Source organism: Phyllobates terribilis, unplaced genomic scaffold, assembly GCF_046119375.1.
Source record: "Phyllobates terribilis strain yellow unplaced genomic scaffold, ASM4611937v1 Scaffold_4__5_contigs__length_816908805, whole genome shotgun sequence".
Taxonomy (NCBI): Eukaryota; Metazoa; Chordata; class Amphibia; order Anura; family Dendrobatidae; genus Phyllobates; species Phyllobates terribilis.
The window spans coordinates 464,548,279-464,573,006 of NW_027362764.1; the positions used below are offsets into that span (position 1 = coordinate 464,548,279).

Here is a 24,728-nt window from a genome sequence, read left to right on the forward strand (position 1 = left end):
CCTTCTAATGCATGACAATGCTAGGCCTCATGTGGCTGACGTGTGTCAGCAGTTACTGCATGATAAAGGCATTGATGCTTTGGACTGGCCTGCCCATTCCCCAGACCTGAATCCAATCGAGCACATCTGGGACATCATATCTCATTCCATCCACCAACATTGCACCACAGACTGTCCAGGAGTGGACTAATGCTTTAATCCAGGTCTGGGAGGAGATCACTCGGGAGAACATCCGCCGCATCAGGAGCATGCCCAGGCATTGTAGGGAGGTCTACAAGTACGTGGAGGCCACACACATTACTGAGCATTATTTCCTTGTCTTGAGGCATTTTCACTGAAGTTGGATCAGTCTGTAATTAGATTTTGAGTATCATTCTAAATCCAGACCTTCATGGGATATTAATTTTGATTTACATTGATTATTTTTAGGTTTTATTGTTCTCAACGCATTCCACTATGTAATGAGTAAAGATTTGCAACTGGAATTTTTTCATTCATTCAGTGATATCTAGGATGTGGTATTTAAGTGTTACGGTACCTTTATTTTTTGGAGCAGTGTATTTTCAGCTTTTACATTTTAAAAATTACAAAAAGGAAAACGGGCAGATAGAAAAGTTTGGCCACCCTGCATGGTTAGTACCTAGTAACACCCTCTTTTGAAAGTATTACAGTTTGTAAATGCTTTTTGTAGCCAGCCAAGAGTCTTTAAATTCTTGTTTGATGGATTTTCATTCATGCTTTCTTGGAAAATTCTCCCAGTTCTGTGAGATTCCTGGGTTGTCTTGCATGCATTTTGAGGTCTAGCCACAGATTTTCAATGATGTTCAGATCAGGGGACTGTGAGGGCCATTGTAACACCTTCAGCTTTTGCCTTTTGAGGTAGGTTATTGTGTATTTTGGACGCGTGTTTGGAATCATTATCCATTGGTAGAAGAAATCTTTTCAACTTCAGTTTTTTTTTTTTTTTTTTTTTTTTTTACAGATTGTGTTATGTTTGCACCATGAATTTGTTGAAAATTTCATTGAATCCATTCTTCCCTCTACCTGTGAAATGTTCCCCATGCCATTGGCTGCAACACAACCCCAAAGCATGATTGACCCACCCCCATGCTTAATGGTTGGTGATATGTTCTCTTCATGAAATTATTTTTTTCTCCACACATACCTTTGATCATTGTGGCCAAAGAGTTCTATTTTAACCTCACCAGTCCACAGGACTTGTTTCCAAAATGCATTAGGCTTGTTTAGATGTTCTTTTGCATACTTCTGAAGCTAAATTTTATGGTGAGTATGCAGGAGAGGTTTTCTTCTGATGGCTCATCCATGAAGGTCATATTTGTGCAGGTATCTCTGAACAGAAGAACAATGTACCACAACTTCAAAGTCTGTAAATTTTTCTGAAGGTCTTTTGCAGTCAAGTGGGGGGTTCTGATTCGCCTCTCTAGCAATCCTATGAGCAGCTCTCACTGAAATTTTGCTTGGTCTTCCAGACCTTATCTTGACCTCCACTGTTCCTGTGATCTGCAATTTCTTAATTAAATTTTGAACTGAGGAGAGGGCAACTTGAAAATGCTTTGCTAGCTTCGTATAGCCTTTTCTTGCTTTGTGGGCCTCCACCATTTTCATTTTCAGAGTGACAGCCAGATGCTTAGAAGAACCCATGGCTGCTGTTTTTTGGCACAAGATTAGAGGAGGTTGGGTTTTTATAAAGCTGGGATATTTGCATCACCTGGCCTTTCCTAACGATGATAGTGAATAATATATAACCCAAACAGACTAATTAAGGTCTGAAACCTTGTTCAAAGTTAACTGAGCACAGAAATCTCCAAAAGGTGCCCAGATTTTTGCACCAGCTCATTTTCCTTTTTATTTTTTAAAATTAAAAAAATAAAATAAAAATGTTTTGCCTAAAATACAAACTTTAGGCCTTTTAGAGAGCATTTCATCTTAAAACGTCAACTTGTTTAACTGTTCACAACAGTAATTTTGACTAGGGGTGCCTAAACCTTTACATGCTACTGTAAATAGTTACTTGTGTCACGATACAAGACCAGTTACATTTTAATTTTTTGAAACACGCAAGTATGTTTGCATCAGTATTTGTATGCCAAAACCAGGAGAGTCTCCAAAACACAGACCGGGTGTCAATCTTTCAATTATAGTGTTTCTCTGCAAGTTCCACTCCTGGCTTTGGTATTCAAACACGGATGCAAAAATACTGACGTGTGAATGTGGCCTTAGAAACGATTTTGGCATACGCAAGGATATTTTTCCAGAGTAACTGTCATTTGAATTTTTATTTTACAAATCACTAATACACATGAAAATAAGCAACTTTGTAACAAATCTAATCAGAGAAATCAGCTTGTCATTTGATTCATTTTCACTCTCAATACATAGATAAATGTTGTACTCTTTGAAGACGGACTTTCCCATTTCTGAGATAGGAGATGACCGTAGGCGCTTACAAGATTCTCTTTTAGTAATGTGAATCTGAATTGAGAGTTAAAGGTCAATCCAGGAAAAGAAAGTTATCTGATAAGATATATTACCGGAGTTGTATACTTTCATGTGTACTATTGGTGTTCGAAAGAAAAATTAAACATGACAGTTAATATTTAATCAACCACTTTTTCAGGAGTCTAAAATGAACACATACAAACTTTTTTCTTATTTATATGTACCAGAACTTATTTGACATAACTTCTGTAACATATCATAGTTGTGAGACTACCATGCTGGGCAATTGCAAAATTGTGCTTTGACCACAATTTGTTAAGTGAGGATTTTGCAAATCATTGCAAAAACTGAAATTGTAATCACAATGTGTGAACTCATCCCTAGAGTGTACCCAGTTTGTCATCCAAGTCACAAAAAAAGAAGGGAGGAGGGGGCATGACTACCTTGAATCCTTTCAACTTCTATGATCCAATGGAGAGTATGTTCACTGTATTCAGGTTGCACTACCTTATTCCATGAAGAGGTGCTCAGCCATTGAGAAAGTGTTGCAAACATTCGTTTTGAGGATAAGTTTCCAGCGGCACGCTTCTTTAAAGACATGTTAAAAGCAAGGTTAAACGCCAGGGGAAAAACTGCAATACATGTGCAGGCGATGATGTTTCGCACTTACTAGTGCTTCTATGGACCTGAGCACTAGTATGTGTGAAACAGCCGTTGCCGGCACATTTATTAGTTTTTTCCCTGGCCTGCAACATCGCTTTTAACATGTATTAATAAAGAAGCATTTTATCACATTTGGAGAGTGCCACTGGAAATTCTTCATCCTTGACAGTTTGTCATCCAATTTTGGAAAATAGCAAGAACAACAACAAAAGCTTATTATCTAAGCCTGCAAGACATGAACACTCACCGGGCAGGAAGTTCAGTTAGGCGATTATGGCCCACATCCAGGACCTCAAGGTTTTTGCTCTCACAAACCCAATCAGGCAGGCATTCCAGGCAATTCCTGTAAGAAACATGATGGAAAATTGGGAACCGTAAACCTCAGAAAATAAACCATATGGGCAAACCACAATTCATCTGGAAAATCCAAAATCCACTTAGTGGGGTTGTCCCTGCCAACCCCATGTCATATACCCCATAGTGCATAAGGTCATTATAAAAGGGGTGATCACCAACCCAGGACCTCCCGTCTAAAAATCACAATTGGCTGGTTGCTACCAGGAAGGCCATACTGAGTTTTGGCATTTCCACTGCAGAAGCCATTTGGCTACTGGCTGGTAGGGGCTTACACCAAAAAAGCCATCACACAGTGGTGGCTCCACCACAGAAGGGGTTGTCTGGACAGAGACAACCCAGTTCACTTAAAGATCTTATAAAAATATATATTTTGGAAATTCTATCAATTAAATATTTTATTTCTTTAGAAATCCCCCAAAAAAAGAAATTCAGGACATTAATGAATTCTGCTCCTCATGAGAAGAAACATTACCAAGGCTGATGTAGGAGAAGATCATTTCAGTCATTATTACAGAGTTATTAAATATGTCAATAATAGAAGTGTTGTAGAACCACATAACACTCCTACACAATGAGAACAGCTTGCTAAGTGGCTCTTGGCCTTTATACACATTTCGCTCTTGCTCCAAGCTAAAGATTAACTTACAGTAACCAAATTCCTTAGAATAAATACACTGTTAAAAAAAAAAATCAAACATACCCGGTTTTCCACTGAGACAGCGCTAATCTTACATAATGCACTTAACCTGACTTTTGCTGCCGATGAGACATACATTCTAGGTCCAGCAAAAGAAACCAATGCTCTGATCAACTACCGTCAAAGAGATGGCATTTAAACCCAACATATACCTCCAGTGTGCTAGTATCATATCAACACACAAGTTTCAGCAGTTTACAAAGCCATTATTGGAACTACGTAATCAATAGCAATGGAAAGGAAAGTTACTTAAAAAGTTACATCAGTGGGTCAGTTATTTAAAGTGGATCTACCACCAGCTTTCACAATATAAAGTGCATAGATTATAGTTCTTAGACCTTATGAAGATGGTGCACTTATTTTAAAGAAGAACTCCCCATCAGTTTTTATCCTCTTAACATACTGCAATCATCATATTATATAGCACTGTGTGCTTACAATTGCTCATTTTGCCTTTCTACCCAGATAATTCTTCTCTGCTCTATGTAGAAACAGGAAGTTTCTTGTATTATGACTCCTTCCCCTCTTCAACTCCTGACCCAGCTGTTCAGCTCCTTCACACCTCCTTCAGTCACAGGTATCTCCTCCCCCTGGGGAAGACATACTAATCTCTGCAGCAGAAGGGGAATTGGACTACTGCTGCAGCAGAGTTTAGGATGTCTTCCTTTATCTCCCCAAACGTCCCCTTTAATATCAAGTTTATACTGACAATCTGACATTTTTTAAATAAGTACAACAGTCTCATTGGGTCCAAGATCTATTGAAAAAGGAGAATAATAATAATGAATGCAGCTTGTATTGTGAAATCTGGTAACAGATACACTTTAAGACCAACTTACCTGGAAATATCCATGAATGCTAGGTTGCAAGGGTCCGGATAAACAGCTAGATGAGTAAGCGCTAAAAAAAGACACCAAAAAAAAAAAAAAAAGGACTATGAGAAACTGTAATCAGACAAAAAAAAAATAAAAATTTGATGGGCAATAAAGAAAATATTAAACTAAATGACATTCAAATTTGTGCGCTTTTCTGCCTGCATTTACAGCTTTGCCGATTATACATGAGAAATTGTAGACCATAGTCTTGAGAAGGACTTTGGCCTTGCACGACTTCCATTGATTGGATGCATATCTGTCATTCCACATGGAGGATTATTCGACTGCAACCGCCAAAATCAACTCCTTGAAAAATCCAATGCAGCAGATCAATGTTCATTTATCCACCATTGATCAGGCATCTATTATGCTTGATCGTTTAGCAAAAAAGGGCCAATGGTTGGTGTAAAATTGTCCAAATTTCTTTTCCATATTCCAAAATTTATAATTTATGGCAAGTTTTGTCTATGGCGATACTAAACAGGCCAGGAATCATCACTTAAAAGACTTTACCAGCACAAAAAAAACTTGCTGAATGTGGCCCCGGGCTGCACACTTTGGACTAATAAATGGTGCACTGTTTTGGCACTGGCTAATCATCACATTCTTTTGAACATCTACAGACATCTCTGTAAAGTGCCAATTAAAAAGGGAGGAGGATGCCGGTTTTTAGAGGGGTAATACTATACTCACTCACCATTCGATGACGTGTAAAGAGCCTTCAGATAGTAGCCACTTATTTTAAGGGAGGTCAGATGGTTCCTCTCACAGTGCAGGACTTCTAGGTTGCTTAAAGAAGTTACATCAAGATCTGTCATCTTGTTATCCCGAAGATCCAGCTGGGTCACATGAAGCAGAAAGTCTACTTCATCTACCAACAAGCTTTGGATTTCATTCAACCTGACCATAAAAGAAATAAAAAAGCACTTAAAACCAGGTAAGTGTAGAACCACAAAATTAAAATGGATTAGCAAACAGCACTAATCTTATCAATTTGAGACACCACATTGGAATCACCTAAAGTAGGGCCATATATGCTGCCAAAGTTTATTTTAAACTGGAGGAAAAGTAAGGAGCAACTTTCATTAGCCATAGTATATGCAAATCAAAAGAGGAGGTGAACGAAGACCGTCGGAATAATGAAAATCACTCTTGGAAGCTTGATCAAAACTGCACTTTAAGATTAAGATTTCATAATAGCAATATGATGTTGAGGGAGAAAAAAAAAATAAAGCGAACAGCAAGAAGGACTTAAAAGTCTCTTCTGCAATAATGGCATCTGTAGCAATTCTGGTGCTGGTAAGGGGCAGGTGGAGGAATCTTAACCAATTCACATAGTAAAAGCAGAAACCGCAAATGGAGCGCTGAACTAATGAGTTCACGTTGTGTGCTGCTGATAGCGATTCACATTATGCCCAACTAGAAGCGGAGAAAACATCCCTGTGTGTATCTGAGAATAGCAGACAATTTAATTTCCCTCGAGTCCCATACACCATGCAACACTGCGAGTGCTACTGCCGATGGAAAGCCTAATCCAGGAGCGTGCGGAAGATTACAGCCTCTACGCCATAGAGTCTACAGCGTGTGCAGGCTGTACAAAATGTATGACAGACACTCACCAAGACTGGTCCTTCAGGTGGCAGGTTATTGTAGACCAAAAACAACACAGAAAAATGTACCGCTTTAAAAAAAACAAAACCTGGCATTCATTCCACATGCTTTTTCAAGAAACCTGACAGCATCCAGAAGTTAGCATGCAATGAGATTTTCTGCCCTCAAAAAAAGGATCTCAAAAGGTTTTAGTAGAACTTGACTTTTCCCCCAAAACTGCATTAACTGACCACACCCCAATGCTTCATATTCTAGGGTAGCATTATTAGGAATTATTAATTATGTCCCTCAATGGGAAAATCACAGCCGAAAATGGACCCTAAACACACTTGCGCCTTTCCCCCCCAAAAGAAACTGATTTACCAATGGCTTCTTTAAACACCGGTTCATACAAGTTCCACAACTCGTAAAAACCACTTGTCAATCTGATTCTCCAAGTCAGTATAAGTATGTCAATACCAAACGTTCAGAGCTTTATCTGCTTGTGTTGCTTGACATTAAAGGGGTTGTCCACTACTAGGACAACCCCTCCTTGATCAAAATGTTTGGCCCCTATAAAATAAAAAAAGCTTATACTCCCCTCCCGTACCAGTGCTGTTCCCGTGGTGTTGGCACTCGCTCTCCTGGGGCTCACGTGTGATTGGGCGCTGGCATCACATGTCACAACAATCTGCGGAGCCTCCTGTTGAATTGAGCATGAAAATGAAGTCTAAAACCAACTGCAGCCAGGACTTCCTCTTCATGCTCGATTTGTCTGAAGGCGGGGACAGTGACATCAGCGCTGATCGGGCACTGGCGTCACAACAACCGCACGGGAGCGCCAGCACCGGAGGAAAGTATAAGCTCTATAATTTTATAGGGGACATGCGAGGGGTATGAGAAGGGTTTGTCCAAGTAGTGGACAACTTCTTTAATACTACCTGTAGTATTTTAATTTTTTTGTTGATGGAGCTGTGTGGAGGGCTTGTTTCTTGCGTGGCGCTTCTTATTGCATTTTTTTGAAGAATTGCAGAGACCAAAAAACTGCAATTTTGACATTTTTCAATTTTTTGTGTGGGGAGGGAGCAGGAACTGCTGGGTCTCAGCAGACCCAAATCAACTATGCAGCCAGGAGACTGAATTTCCCCTTTAACTGAGGCTAATATACCAGTCCCAGTTACAGGGAAAATAAAATTATATTAAGCTCAAATGACCCCATAAAGGTGTTTAACCCCTTAAGCCCCGGAGCATTTTTCGTTTTTGCATTTTCGTTTTTGCTCCCCTTGTTCCCAGAGCCATAGCGTTTTTATTTTTTGGTCAATATGGCCATGTGAGGGCTTATTTTTTGCGGGACGAGTTGTACTTTTCAACGCCATTACTAGTTTTATCATATCCTGTACGGGAAAACAGGAAAAAAATTCCAAGTGCGGTAAAATTGCAAAAAAAGTGCAATACCCCAGTTGTTTTTTATTTATTTTTTTTACCATGTTCACTGAATGCTAAAACTGACCTGCCCTTCTTATTCTACAGGTCATTACGAGTTCATAGACACCAAACATGTATAGGTTCTTTTATATTTAAGTGGTGAAAAAAAATTCCAAAATTTGGTAAAAAAAAAAATAAAAAAATAGCGCCATTTTCTAAGACCCGTAGCGTCTCCATTTTTCGTGATCTGGGGCTGGTTGATGGCTTATTTTTTGCGTGCCAGGCTGACGTTTATATTGATAACATTTGGGGTAGATCCGATGTTTTGATCGCCCGTTATTGCATTTTATTGCAATTTTGCGGCGACCAAAAAACGTAATTCTGGCGTTTAGAATTTTTTTATCGCTACGCCGTTTACCGATCGGAATAATTCTTTTTTTATTTTCATAGATCGGGCGATTCTGAACGCGGCGATACCAAATATGTGTATGTGGTTTTTTTTTTTATATATTTTATTTTGAATGGGGCGAAAGGGGGGTGATTTAAACTTTTATATTTTTTTATTTTTTTTTATATTTTTAAAAACTTTTTTTTTTTACTTTTTGCATGCTTCTATAGTCTCCATAGGAGACTAGAAGCAGCAACTGTCCGATCGCCTCTGCTACATACAGGGGACCAGCAGATCCCCTGCATGCAGCAGAAATGGTCCTGTGCTATGAGCGCCGACCACTAGGTGGCGCTCATAGCGACAAGATCATGACAACCACAGGCGTCTGCTGCAGACCCTGGGTTGTCATGCACGCCCATCGGCGACCCGCGATCACGTGACGGGGTCGCCGGTGGGCGGGGCTTATGACGCGCTACCCGGAAGCGCGCGTTAAATGCTGCTGTCGGAGATTGACAGCAGCATTTAACTGGTTAACAGCCGCGGGTGGATCGCGATTCCACCCGCGGCTGTTGCGGGCACATGTCAGCTGTAAGAATCAGCTGACATGTGCTCGGTTCAGTGAGGGCTCAGCGCCGGAGCCCTCACTGAACCGGCGGTACGCAGATATGCGTACTAATACGTCCCCGGTAAGTAAGGGGTTAAAAGACCTTACGGGGAGCACAATGTGTAGAAAACATGGGGTGAAAAAAATTAAACAAAAAAAAAAACAAAAACAAAAAAAAACACAAAACACCACAAACACTGCCAGTCTGAAATGCTGTTTCTAGCCTTGCTCCCATAAAAAAATAAACATGCATAATATATAAACATAATTTCTACGGAAAGGGTAATTTACATATATATTTTTTTGGAGTTCTTGCTGGTCGTTTACAAATAAAAAGTGAAAAATCAAGAACATATTTCATTGAATACCTAACCACTCGCTTCAGCTATTGCCATTGTGATCAGTCGAATGACTGATAGAGGAGACCCAAATTTGTTAAGCCTGTCAAAAGTTTTGGAGAACAATCCTAGCAAATTTGGGCTCCCGCCAAGTCCAAAGCAGAGTGGGAAGTGTTGCTTGGATTTGGGCATTACTGTTAAAGTCTAGGATGTGGAGTTTAAAAAGCCCAATTTCACCAGCCAAGAGGCCGATATACAGGTGCATCTCACTAAATTAGAGTATCATCAAAAAGTTTATTTCAGCTCTTCAATACAAAAAGAGAAACTCATTATATACAGTCATTACAAATAGAGTGACCTATTACAAGTGTTTATTTCTGTTAATGTTGATGATTATGGCTTACAGCCAATGAAAACACAAAAGTCATTATCTCAGTAAATTAGAATAATTAACAAAAAACAGCTGCAAAGGCTTCTTAAGCATTTAAAAAGGTCCTTTAGTCTGTTTCAGTAGGCTCCACAATCATGGGGAAGACTGCTGACTTGACAGATGTCCAGAAGGCACTCACTGACACACTCCACAAGGTCCCAGAGTTCCAATTTTCATTTGGAAATCAAGGTCCCAGAGTCTGGAGGAAGAGTGGAGAGGCCACAATCCAAGCTGCTTGAGGTCTAGTGTGAAGTTTCCACAATCAGTGATGGTTTGGGGAGCCATGTCACCTGCTGGTGTAGGTCCACTGTGTTTTATCAAAACAAGTCAGCGCAGCCGTCTACCAGGAAATTTAGAGCACTTCTGCCGACAAGCTTTTTGGAAATGGAAATGTCATTCTCCAGCAGGACTTGGTACCTGTCCACACTGCCAAAAGTACCAATACCTGGTTTACAAACAACAGTATCACTGTGCTTGATTGGCCAGCAAACTCGCCTGACCTTAACCCCATAGAGAATCTATGGGGTATTGTCAAGAGGAAGATGAGAGACACCAGACCCAACAATGCAGACGAGCTGAAGGCTGCTATCAAAGCAACCTGGGCTTCCATAACACCTCAGCAGTGCCACAGGCTGATCGCCTCCATGCCACGCCGCGTTGACGCAGTAATTGATGCTAAAGGAACCCGACCAAGTATTGAGTGTATTTACTGAACATACATTTCAGTAGGCCAACATTCTGGATTTTAAAATAATTTTTAAAGCTGTTTTTGTAAAAGTAGTCTAATTTACGGAGATAATGACTTTTGTGTTTTCATTGGCTGCAAGCCATAATCATCAACATTAACAGAAATAAACACTTGAAATAGATCACTGTTTGTAATGACCCTATATAATATGAGTTTCACTTTTTGTATTGAAGAACTGAAATAAATTAACTTTTTGATGATATTCTAATTTAGTGAAATGCACAACTGATAATTCTATTGTGGGAAGGTTTTATCTTTGAATCCAATTAATTTCTTTCATACCTCAGGTCCATATGTTTGACTTGCGGCATTCTTCTAAGAGTCTTCAAGTCAACCACATGCAGAGAGTTTCCCGGCATGCACAGTTTGTCCATGGCAGCCATTTTCTCTAACACTTCTGGGATTTCTGTGAACTCGTTGAAGGACAGACCCAAGTAGCTGAGTTGGCTCAAGCTTCCCAGTTCAGCCGGTAGCGTTTGGAGGTAGTTACCATCCAGTAGAAAGGTTTGCAGGCTTTAAAAAAAAAAAAGGTACATATATACAGGTATTAAATTTTTTTTTAATGTGTACTGGTTCTCACAAAAAAAAAACAAACAAAAAAAAAAAAAAACACAGAGCTAAATAAAAATACTTTGGCCATTTAGTACATACTTTTTCATCTCTCCCACTGCTGGAGGTATGACCCGCAGACCATTACAGGAAAGGTTCAGTTCCATCAAAGTTGGAATGTCACATACTGCTGACGGAAAGTCTCCTAAATTATTGTTCGAAAGGTTGAGGCTCTTCAGCTTTGAAAATCTGAAAGCAAACAACAAAAATAAGCCATTATTTGTTTCATGTATTTTGGGAGGAGCCTTTAGAGGTAAAGGAAATAAAACCCTTATATTCTTTAACCTATTTGCTTTGACTTGTGAACATTCTTTCTTGCAAAATTTGGGCAACGAGAAGAGGAATAGAATAAAAAAATAATGGCAGTTCACTAGTACCGAAGCTATTGTATTTCATCACCCAAAAAATTCAAGCAGGAGTGTGCAAAACTGGGACAGTAATCAGTGGCGTACCGCAATGATGGGAGAGGGAACAGTCAGCCGACGCTCCCTCGCCCATCATTATCAGTCTGCGTCTGAGCTCTGATGTCTCAGCACAGAGGGCGCAATGACATTGCTACAGCGCGCCCTCTATCCCGAGCAGTAGAGGGTCAGAAGATGCACTGCATAGAACGGAGCAGCGGGGGAACAAGGAGAGGTGAGTATTTATTTTTAATGTGGGGCACATTATAATGCATGGAGGACTACGTGGGGCCCATTATGCTATTTGGAGGGCTATGTGTGGGCCATTATACACTACTATATGGAGGAATATGTGGGGACAATTATACTGTTTGCAGCACAATATAAAGCACTTATACTGTTTGCAGGTCTATGTGAAGGGGTCGTATTATACTGTTTGCACAACTATGTGGGGGACCATTATACTAATTGCAGGACTACATGGAGGTCTATTATACTGTTTGGAGGGCTATGTGAGGACCATTGTACTGTATGCAAGCAATTATACAATGTGAAGGTTTTTGTGGGGTTCACAATGCTGTGTAGGGGCCAGTATGCTGTTCGGAGGGCTAGTGGAAGCTATTATACAGTGTGGATGGTTGTGTTGGTGCCATCACGCTGAGTGGAGGGCTGTGTGACAATCACAGTTGGGGGCATCATATTTTGACAGGGAAGGGTTGAAGGGGAGGTTACAATAGGGTCATCATAGTGTGTGTGTGTGTGTGTGTGTGTGTGTGTGTGTGTGTGTGTGTGTGTGTGTGTGTGTGTGTGTGTGTGTGTGTGTGTGTGTGTGTGTGTGTGTGTGTTTTACTGTGAAAGAATTCACTGTGGGGGTACACTATTGTTGGAATCATACTTTATGGGAACAATGAAAGGGCAATCTAGGGGCTTCAATAGGAGGAGAACTACTTTGTAAGGGCTGCAAAGTTGTGAGATATGCTCATCTGTGATCCTGCTAAATATTTTTTTTTGGGGGGGGGGGGGGAGCGGGGAGAGGGGAGGAAAGAAGTGTTGTAACTTCTGTTAAAGGGCCCCGTGATTTCTATGTAAGCCCCTACCATTAACCAAGGGGTCTCATGTAGGCAGATATATTGCCCATAACAAGCACGGGTTAACAATATAGCAAGCCGATCGGCACTCGTTTACTTGCAGTAATGCATTTCAATGATGGTGAGGTTACGATTTTCACACTATACTGGTGCTTGGAGTGTTTCTCTAAGATGTTAGGACATATGCGAGAACCTCTACTGTAAGTGGTTGCATTTATACATCAATGAATAGTCAGGAGATTATCATTCCACCCCTAGTGCAGTTCCCACTTTACTTGAGTGGATTTACTGACAACAGATGAAGCGGTTTATAGCAGCATGTAACATGCGACCAACACTTGACCTGGTGACTGATAAAGTTATTCTCGTTCATACTAGAAAAACATTTTTTGTGGGAATACTTTGTAGAATTATTACATGAAATACTAAATAGTCTATACAATCAAAACACTTTGTGATTTGGTGTATATGAATAAAAATAATTATAAATTCATATTAAAACATGTAAAATGGAACCGGTCACCATGAAAATGCTGGCACCATGTTACGGAGTAGGACTAGCTGAGTAGATTGATAAATAATTTAATGTACAAATATTCAGCTTAAGGCCACATTCACATGTTCAGTGATAAAGAATAATAGAAACACGTCACCACTTCTGGATTTATCACCCACTCCTGGTTTCGGCTTAAAAGTACTGACCAAATACTGAATGTGTGAACGTGGCCTTACCTGTCTACTGAGATCTGGGTTTAGAAGTATAGTAGGCGGTCCTGCTCCACCACTGCTCCACCACTGACTGCTATCCACATTGACAACCCATGCACAACACTATCACTTTAAGGGAGTTCTCCCACAAAGTACATTTTTAATTAATAGATTTTAGAATAAAAAAAAAAATAAGTTCCACAATTTTATCTGTTTATAAAATATACCCGTGACAGGAACATAGTTTTAATCTTAGAACTCTGCTCGCGCTATGTACTGTGTAATGCATTTGTGTGACCGTGCAGGGACATAGTCTGATGATACCACATCTCCTGTGCAGGGGAGGAGGCAAAAGAGATTATACAGACATTACAGCACAGGATTCCAAGACGATTGAGGAAAAACAAGTTTTTAAGCACAGAAATAGACAGGGGAATGTTTTATCTCACAGAAACAAATCCGCTGTGATCCCCTGCTGTAATGTCTGTATACTCTTCTGCGTCCTCCCCTGCCCAGGAGCTGTGGTATGGTCAGACCATGTCCCTGTACGGTCAGACACAGCCATTACACAGTACACAGCAGGGGCACATTTATAGGATTATCTCAGCACAGGAATTTTTTTTTTAACCCATCCAATTGTGGAACATATTTTTATTTCAAGATCTATTGATTAAAGTGTTAATTGCTCATGGGACAACACCTTTAATAGGAGCACCCAGTTTTTTGCCACTAAATTATATATCACTGCTCAGCTCTGTAAACGGCTGCCACAGATTTGAAACTTGCAGTCCTATGACTATTTTCCTTTACAATACTGTCCCTTTAAAAGACAACATGCTAAATAGTGTGGCAACAGATATTGGTGTAAGATACAATAACTGACTAGTTCCGCACTTAATGATAATTATTGATAAAACAAGAATGCAGAGTCACAACTTCGTGCTCAGAAGCCAAATTTTAAAGGGAATCAATCTGTCAGCGGGTTTTTGCTACCTCATCTGAGAGCAGCATAATGTAGGGAAAGAGACCCTGAATCCAACAATGTATCACTTAGATTACTGGGTGCAGCCGTTCTGAGAGTTTTTAGATTTAGCAGAGCTGAGAAAGCTGCTCCCTGTACACAGAGCCTGGTGTGGGCAATGTCCATAGACAGTGAGCTGCTTATCACAGAAGGGGGTGTGGCTGGACTAGTGTAGACAGCAATGTTAATCTCTTCGTGATAAAGCCTTCAGTTAGTAAACAGCATGCACTTTGAGAAGTGACACATCACTGAATTCTGTGTATCAGCCTCTATCCCTGCTGTCTTCAGATTACATAGTAAAAAACCTGCTGACAGATTCCCTTTAAGACTTCTCAACACAGATGAAGTAAATGGGCTTTACTTCAGCGATTATCAAAACATCCAGACAATCCAAAAAGGAAGCAAAAGAAAAGGCAGCGGATAAGAGTCTCTTTAATGTGCATGTGTAGCCAGCTCATTCGCTGTTGCCTAACAACTACAAGGAATAGTAAAAAGAAGGGAGTTAAAGAGGAAGGCGGTGTCTGGAAGGCACATGAGTACAATGAATGGGGAGCTGACATTTCATGAAAGGATTCTTTGTCACTCTCAGATGGATGGAAGGAAGCGGTCTTTCAAAGAACAAGTTTATTTCATGATTTACCCCAGTTAAAGACACAAAGTAAACTACAAATTGCTTAAGATACAGAGCAAATCTATGAATAACTTTTGCAATTTTGACCAGCTTAAACATTTATGTAAGGGAATGTCCATTTTAACTCTTTTCAGAATAGGTTCAAATAAAAAAAAAAAAAAAAAAAAAAAAAAAATGCAATTCTCCTCTTCACCGGTACCTAATCAGTCTCCAATTCTCCATTCACTTGTCGCCCTCTGGCTCTTACTGCTGCAGTGATGACATCCTGACAAAGACATGTGCTTTCTGTGGCCAATCATTAGCTACAGCAATGACTGACCACAGCCAGTGATTGGCTGATCTAGTCACATGTCTGTGTCAGGATATCATTACTGCAGCAGGAAGAGCCAGAGGGCGACAAGTGAACCGCGTATTTTTCCCAGTTCAAAGATCAGCACACTTTCTGGTCGAGCAGAGTACAGCACTTCATAATCTCATAGTTTGGAGTGGTAACATGCAAAAGAAAGTACTGTCAAGGGTCTATGCGGCATGTGTGCCAATTTTCTCCCCTTTACTATGAGAACGACTTGCAACAGCGATTGCTGTACTTGGGCTCTTCTGATATAATACTGGAGATACCAATGGTGCTGAGACTAAGAAGAGGCTGCTCGCTCTGCTGTCCACCCTGCAAGTCTGATATAATACTGGAGATATCAGGGATTGTTCAGGTAAGAAGACACTGCTCACACTGCTGTCCACTCGGTCTCTCTGATCCAATACTGGAGATACCAGGGGTGCTCCGGTAAGAAGAGGCTGCTCACACTGCAAGTCTGATATTATACAGGACCTACCATGTCTGATATACCGTATATACTCTAGTATAAGCCGACCCGCTTATAAGCCAAGGCACCCAATTTTACCACAAAAAAACCTGGGAAAACATTAACTTGAGTATAAGCCTAGGGTGGGAAATGCAGCAGCTGCTGGTAAAATTTCCTCAATCCTTGTATGCATGGCCCCACCCCCATCCGCAATCCTGGTATGCATGGCCCTCCCACCCCCAATCCTGGTATGCATGGCACCCCTCATATCCCAATCCTGGTATGCATGGCACCCCTCATCCCAATCCTGGTATGCAAGGCACCCCTCATCCCAACCCTGGTATGCAAGGCACCCCTAATCCCCAACCCTGGTATGCAAGGCACCCCTAATCCCCAACCCTGGTATGCAAGGCACCCCTAATCCCCAACCCTGGTATGTATGGCCCCCCTCATCTGCAATCCTGGTATACATGGCCCCCCATCACTGCACACATTAAAAAAATAAAACACTCATACTCCTCTTACTTCCCTCTGCTCCAGCGCTGCGTCCTGTTCTGCCAGCAGCAGTTCACCTCCACTTCTGAGCAGCGCTCAGACGCCAAGATGAGCTGCGGGGATATTCACTCCTTCCCATGCCGTGACTATGGCCGTGGAGAAGAGTGAATAGTCATTTTCTTTAACAGGGCACACAGTCAGCAGCGCTGTCCTCTGTGGCCGCTACTGAAGAGAATGAATATTCACTCTTCTCCACGCCATGGGAGTGGGGAGGAGTGAATATTCATACTCTCTAATAGCGGGCATAGTGGCTGCTGTGACCTGTAGATAACTCTTTAGATGACTTGAGATTGTGGTATAGGTTAACAGCTTTATCTGAAACCTGTGGTAAATCTACACATAGTAAAAACAATAAAACTCTAAATTGTATGTAAAAGTTAAAGTAACTTTTTCAGATATTTACATAGAACATTTTCCATTTCCTAAATTTGGTATAACAATTCACAGAAAATATAATACATATTTGTACTTCAGTAAATAATTGAATTAAAACAATGGATGTTGTGATCTTGATGCCCATAATATTAATCATTTGTAAAGGTTCCTCCACTAATTTTCAAGCTTTATCCTGAGGCAGGTATTAAATGTGACCTAGATGTGAAATCAAGACAAAGACGATTCCTGCAAAGTGGTCACAGTCAAATCCCATGGTTCGGTTATGATATTTGACATGACAAGTAAATCAAACGGGTGGAGTTAATGGCTTCAATTGACGGTTCAAATGGGGGTCATGACCAAGTAATGTATTGATGGTAGCATCAATTCTATGGCTGGACAGCACTGCTGCTACATTGCTAAACCACTTATCAGCCAGTGGCCTGGGGCTATGGGCCTACCTATTCACAAATGCAGGTGGGCTTCCACAAAAGTTTTCCCAATTAGGATTTTTAAAATAAAAACAAGCTGTAGAGACCTATTTAGCTATATAATAAGATTAGAATGTGTCAGCTAAAGATCAGAATGTATTGGCACAAACCTGTCTGCATTGTAAAGTAGATGGATCTAGAGGACACTGCCATCAGAGTAATCGTGGCACTAGTATATACCATAACCAATTTTGAACATGCTGTATATTGGATCATGGGTAAACAACGGTAAAAATTTGACAAAACAATTACATTTTGGCCAACCAAAAATCTTGTGTGTATTTAGACTTGGCAATGTAATGTACAGAATACTAGATAAGAGAGCTCTCTGGTTTGTCACTATTTTGTGTACTACCTATTTCATGCTTTAAAGGGAATCTGTCAGCAGGTTTCTGCTAGCTCATCAGAGCAGCATAATGTAGGGAAAGAGACCCTGATTCCAGCAATGTATCACTTTGATTACTAGGTGCAGCAGTTGTGACACAATCAGCGCTTTCTGTGTACATTGTATATTGATAGTAAGCTGCTAATCAGTGCTGGGGGTGTGGTTGGACCAGGAGGCACAGGGGCGCTAGTCTGGCAATGATCAAATCCTGTTGATAAAACACTCATTGTATTGAAACAGCACACAGCGTAATAAGTGACACATCACTGAAATCTGTCTCAGCTCCTACCTCAATTTAATCCTTAGATTACATAGCAAAACCTGCTTATATATTCCCTTTAATTAGTACTTCAAATGTTAGTATTTATGGAATAGATATTAAGCAGGACCTTCGATAATAAAACAACAAGGGAATGAAGCCAAAGAAAAAAAACATTTAAAATAAAAGGATAAATTCTCTTTAAATTGAGATAGCATAGGTACAATTATAAGTGTACAGGGAAAAAAAAAAAAACTTGAACCACATGAATGGTAAGGAAGAATGACACATGGCATTCTTTTGAAAGCCTTAGTTACAAACTCCTTCAAAGATTTTAGTGGCTTTCCAGCTGCTGTATCTCATGGCTTTTCATTCCTTATTATTACTCTTCATGAAAAAGATTGAATTACAAAAGCCTCAGACTGAGGGTACAAATGAAAAAAAAAAAAAAAAAAAAAAAAAAAAAAAAATCTCGAAGGGTATGTGCCCACGATTAGGTGCTGCTACGGGTTTGACACTGAATGTCTATGCAGCATCAAACCCGCAGCATCCAGATGTCACAGCATAGTGGATGGGATTTCCAGAAATCCCATTGTCCACTATGCGTCTCTGTACCCTTATGGATCACCCACAGAAACTGACATGCGGCGCGTCTTTCAGACCCACAGTATGTCAATTTCTCTTGAGGGTCCACATGTGGACTTTCCCTATAGACTAATATCTATGAGGAAAGTACGCATGTGAAAAAAAATGTGCATAAATGAGGACAGAAGCTGCGTGGCTATTCAGCAGCGTCGGGGCTGTAGTAGGCTCTGGATTGTGAGCACATACCCTAAAACTTCCCTTAATGACTATACACAGGCAATCACCAGGCGCAATCACCAGGCGCTCCTTGTTTTTGAGAATAAATAGGATCCCCTCCATTCACGCATTTATGCCATACTGCGGTGGCGTGCTATATTTGCATTTTGGTGGCGAAACACCTGGAGTACAAGGTAACCTACAACTCTCACCTGTGAAGATCATCGAGCGTTCCTTCAATGGCAGGGTCAGGATTAAGCCTGAGAGCATTCTGCTTTAGGTTGAGATGTGTGAGATCGTGACTGTAGAAAAGGTTCTCGGGGAGGTGCTCCAAGCTACAACAGGATAGGTCTACAGAGCTGATCCGCTGAGATGCAATCTGGAGATGGAACAGAATGTTGTACATATCAACTTTGATAACCTTGTAGATAAAGAATAATTTAATGACAATCCCACCACAATTCTTAAATTTGGAAATAATCTTAAATGGAAAGTTTGCCCAGAATATTAGTTAGTATTTAAAATCTGACTGTTGTGTTAAATGTATTAAGAAAATCACAGGCAGGAAATACGAAGAGGGACAGGAAAGCTACAAGTGCAATATCCCACCCCAAATCCCTTGCAACCATTTGCATACAATTTAAAAGTTGGATTTCTTTGCAATGGCAAAACTAATTCCTACAAAGTATTGATTTTATTAGCATAAAACCACCTACGGGGGAGGGGGGGATAAGTATTTGATACACTGCCGATTTTGCAAGTTTTCCCACCTACAAAGAATGGAGAGGTATGTCATTTTTATTGTAGGCACACTTCAACTCAGACCGTCTAAAAAGAAAATCCAGAAAATCACATTGTATTTTTACATAATTAGCATTTTATTGCTAATTTGGCGGTGACATTCTGCTTATAGAGTCCCTTTAAGTACAGTTGGAGTAATTTCTTAGAGCTAGCATGTCCAATACGTGCTTAAAATACATGACCACCTAGAAATATTCTGGTGATCCTTATACAAGCGGACATCCTATAAAAGCTGAGCTAGCTGCAGTCACTACAATGAAGGATCAGGCCGTTCTTCCATGACACACAGTAGTGATGCACCAATAGTACTTAGCGTGCTTTAATATCAAAGATTATTTCCACTCTCTAGAATTCCTAACAGGATTTGACAGGGAGAACACCTAGTCAACAAAAAGGTGGACCTTGGCCAAAAACTAGTTGACTCGGTTGTTATTTTCTCTTAAGCAAACAATTAGTACAGGAGTAAAGGTAAACTGTATTTTCTGCCCTCACTCATGCCTCTATGGCAGTGCCACGTGACCACAACCCTCGGGGACGAGGATCACTGAGGAGAAACACAAGTGTTTTATTACTGTTCATTTGTGAGCATTACAAAACTTCGATGCCCCTTAAGCCCCCGTCTCACATAGTGAGATCGCTAGCGAGATCGCTGCTATGTCACGGTTTTGGTGACGCAACAGCGACCTCACCAGCGATGTCGCTATGTGTGACACTTTGCAGCGATCAGGCCCCTGCTGTGAGGTCGCCGATCGCTGCAAAGTGTCCTGGACCATTTTTTGGTCGTTGCTCTCCCGCTGGTCAGCACACATCGCTGTGTGTGACCAGCGGGAGCAGCGATCAGGCTGGTAACTATGGTAAACATCGGGTTACTAGGGGCACACGCGCACCTAGTAACCCGTTGTTTATCATGGTTACGAGCCTGCTAAAGTGAGCTGTAACCTCCCGCTCACTGTAGCAGAGTGGTAACCATGATAAACAACGGGTTACTAGGTGCGCCTGTGCCCCTAGTAACCCGATGTTTACCATGGTTACCAGCCTGCTCCTGCTTCAGCAGGCTCGTAACCAGGAGCAGGACATTGTGGAAAGATTCTTTCCACGATGTCGCTGCTCCCCTGATCGTTGGTGAGCCTGCCTGTTTGACAGCTCACCAGCGACCACATAGCGACGCAGCAACGATCCCTGACAGGTCGTATCGTTGTCGGGATCGCTGCAGCGTCGCTTAGTGTGACGGGGCCTTTAGACACATGTATTAGACAGGAGGACCAAATCTTCTTTGGGCATTCATCCTTGAAGGAGGCCTTGCTTGTAAGTTCTTTGGTTATAAAAGCAAGGAAATCATTGTAGAAATCCAAACTATATCAAAACACAAATCACATTGCCAAATAAACAAAAGAGCAAGCAAATAACACACAACAATCCAGCACTGTTGCTAACAAAGGGCCTTTAACAGAATTATTGGAAGGAACCTAGTAACACTCATCTGTGCCAAAGGATAGAAGATTTATGTAGAAACATCAGCGAGAACTTTATTTATATTGAGAGCCTATGCTGCAGAAAAATATAGTCTATCAAATTAAAGGGAAATTAACCACTGGGATTTTCTCCCGTTATCTTTTTTTTTAATTAAGGAAAGCATCAAAGAATTGGCATGCTAAGGTTATTGAAGGCTACATTGTGGTGGCAGTATGACCAGAACACATCGGAGCCATATGCCATTCATGATTAGCGGGATATCAAAAGGTCACCAGTCATTTTCAGTTACTTTCCTATAGAAACAATCATGTGTGTGCACAATATTTAGCTTTTATCTGATTTATATATTGCATTTTTCCTCCAGTTTTCCCCTTGGCAGACTACAGCTCTAATTCTAAGCTCTCTGTGACCTAGAGGGTGGAAACTAACTGCTGTGAGGTCTTCCATACAGAGCACACACAGATGGGTTCCTGCTTTCCTGTCTTGGTCAAGCACATGTTCGGTAGCAGCAGCAGCATGGAGGACATTACACATCAGTACTGAACTTTGAAGCTGTGAATCCAGCTCTGGGATAAGCTAAACTCTTCATTTCACCACCATGTCGGTTTCTGCCTCTGCTAGCTTTCTCCAGAGTGTATACAGTAAATAGGAGGTGCAACCTCACACCACATTGTACTGGCTGCCTGACTGACTTGCTTAGAGGAAGGCAGATTTTTTAATTTTTTTAACCCATTTTATTGACCTCACAAATTACGGGAATCTACCACTAAGTTTTTGTCAACTAATCTAAAAGCCGCATAATGTATAGACAGATACCCAGATTCCAGCAATATGTCACTTGTTGGGCCCAGAGTATTTTTTAGTGTGCAGTAATAAAAGTTAAAAGACAACTACAGATTCATCATCCCAGGACCTTCTCCACTCCACTGACCAATGTGACCATCTCCTGTGCCAGAATGGAGTTTACAAGCAGCACAGGCGGACAGGCGCTCGGCCATACAGCTAGAAAGGCAGCTCTGATCTCTGAGTACTAGTAGCACACTAGGGGTGTACTTACTTCTTAGAGGAGCCATAAAGATGTGTGAAGTAAAAAAAATTGCTTAAAAAAAAAAACTGATTGAGCCCATTGCTGTAGTTTTGATTAAATCACTATTTTAATTAGGAGTCCACCACTAGCCCATCAATGATTGGAAGCTTTCTGCCTATGTACAGTGTACAAAGAAAGCTGCCAATCAGTGGTGTGGGTCGAGTTATACAGAGCTCAGCATTCAGGGAACTGGTAGATCTGCAGCAGAGAAAACCAATTTCATCAAAACTGCAGCAAAGAGACCAGTTAATGATACATCGCTGGAATCAGGGTCTCTGCCCCTAAGTCTCACAAAGGTAGCAAAAACCTGGTGGCAGATTTGTTTTAAGGATGTAATACAATAAAGAGCAAGAAAAATCATCAAATTGAGTATGTGCGATTTGAAACACATACAAATTATTAGATCAGCCTGAGTGTATGAATCGGTTAAATACACACCTCCCAGGTGGAAAGAAAAAAGTGACAGACATTTAGTTGCGATGTGGCCCCTTTTGCCACCCCAACAAACTTGAAGGCAAGACAGGACCTAGAGGTTCCAGGAGGATGTGCTCAGGAAAGAAGCGCACCAAGCATCCCAGAACTTGGAGAAGTTCTGATGGCATCCGAGGTTCTAAAATACTACTTGTTCATACTGTGTTACTGCGTTTGCAAATCTCTTCACTTAGATGGATGATGGATCAACACCCATGCCTCAACTAAGGGCAACTGCCTTACATTCTAGAAATGGCGTGTCTCCTGAAAGGAAATACAATGTGCTAAGGTCATATTCGTCCAAGAGGCCCAACAAAGAAGTCTCTGGGACAGGAGCCATAAAGTGTCAGCACCATCCGTACTTTTTCCCAAAAGGTTTCCTCCATGTCATATGCCAGAAATCGACATAACTTAGCAATAGTGTCTACAAAAAAAATGGGCAAGTTAGCCCACAATAGGAACCAAGGTGATAGAATCCGATTAAATAATATGGTACAGGTTTGTTTCCCGCACTGTTATCTAACGTCTCTTCCCAATCCTCTCTGGTTAGGTATGGGATCTGAGCGCTCCATGGCTATTGACCATGGAAGATTCGAGTTGCTTTTCAGTGTGAATGATAATCAGGAGGCATTGGTAAGGAAAAGTGGTGGCTCATAACTGAAGACTTCTCTGAAAAAGTAAGCTAAAAAGTTCATTTAATTCACTATTGATTTATGAAAAGGTTGTTGAAAGTATGTGAAGGTTGGCATCATCGTGTATGACGTGGTCTCACTGGCTTTGTTATACATCCGGCATCTGTCTGTAACAGCATCAACTGAAGCAGTACTCCACACCGTGCTATTAACCCCCGTATCAATCTAAGTGACACTTAGAGCAAATGGTCCATGGGACACCAGTAACCAATGTCCCCCTCAATCCTCACCATTGCACCGCCGCTGGTTTTGTCCAAGGATACAAACCACTCACATCGAGAGTGGAAAAACTATATGTGGCTTAAATAAACACAGGCAAAAGACAAAATACCCTTTACGGACACACGCTGTAGGAACATTATATATGCGAGCCTGATGAACACCACAGATCTAAGTGGAAACACGCAGTTCTGAATAAAGCCCTTGTAATTTGTTTAGTTAAAGTAGAATTTGTTTATTGCTACCTCTTCAAATAGTGACTAGTACTGTAATGTTCCTACAGAGCCTGTCCAAAAAGGGTCGTTTTTTTTGCCTATGATTTTTTTAAACCATGTATATAAAATCTCACATATGAAGGTTGGGTATGTACTGTCTGACCTTACTGCATACAACTATTCTTGTGTTCAGTTTCTGTTGCCTATCCAAGTTGGTTTATCCTTTTACTCTTCTGCCAAATGAGATCTAGATATATACATAAAACACACACACACACACACACACACACACACACACACACCGGGTGAAATAAGTATTGAACAAGTCACCAATTTTCTAGGTAAATATATTTCTAAAAGGTGCCATTAATATGAAATTCTCACCACTCTCCAACCTCTCCGCCATGGCCAAGACCAAAGAAGTGTCTAAGGACACCTGGGACAAAATAGTACACCTGCCCAAGGCTGGGATGGGCTACAGGGCAATAGGCAAGCAGCTTGGTGAGAAGGCAACAACTGTTGGCACAATTATTAGAAAATGGAAGATGGCTAGATGGCTTTCAATCTTCCTCGGTCTGGGGCTCCATGCAAGATCTCTCCTTGTGGTATAAGTATGATGGTCAGGAATCAGCCCAAAACTACACGAGAGGACCTGGTCAATGAACTGAAGAGAGCCTGGATCACAGACTCAAACATTACTGTTAGTAACACTACGCTGTCATGGATTAAAATCCTGCAGGGCAGGCTAAGTCCCCCTGCTCACGCCAGCACATGTCCAGGCCCGTTTGAAGTTCGCCAAATGACCATCTGGATGATCTAGAGGAGGCATGGGATAAGGTCATGTGGTCAGATGAGACCAAAATAGAACTTTTTGGTATCAACTCCATTCTTTGTAGGTGGGAAAACTTGCAACATCGGCAGTGTATCAAATAAATATTTGTCCCCACTGTATGTGTAATATATATATTATATATATTTTTGCACAAAACAGTAAAATTCCATACTAATTACATAACAAGCAGCAACAAAAGGAAATTGAGTTTTAAAAAAACAAGGAAAACGTAACTGGCT

The 24,728-nt window shown here is 40.9% G+C and overlaps 1 protein-coding gene across 1 annotated transcript in view; it reads right to left on the reverse strand.

The window, feature by feature from the left end:
• PHLPP1 (PH domain and leucine rich repeat protein phosphatase 1) overlaps positions 1 to 24,728 on the reverse strand; it is a 97,803-nt gene that overhangs the window by 20,535 nt on the left and 52,540 nt on the right. The window contains exons 4-9 of the mRNA XM_073678661.1: positions 18,912 to 19,078; positions 11,227 to 11,373; positions 10,858 to 11,088; positions 5,750 to 5,952; positions 5,017 to 5,077; positions 3,371 to 3,466 (exon numbers count right to left, since the gene is read on the reverse strand). Coding sequence (XP_073534762.1) covers positions 3,371 to 3,466; positions 5,017 to 5,077; positions 5,750 to 5,952; positions 10,858 to 11,088; positions 11,227 to 11,373; positions 18,912 to 19,078 — 905 coding nt within the window. The remainder of the gene's footprint in view (positions 1 to 3,370; positions 3,467 to 5,016; positions 5,078 to 5,749; positions 5,953 to 10,857; positions 11,089 to 11,226; positions 11,374 to 18,911; positions 19,079 to 24,728) is intronic.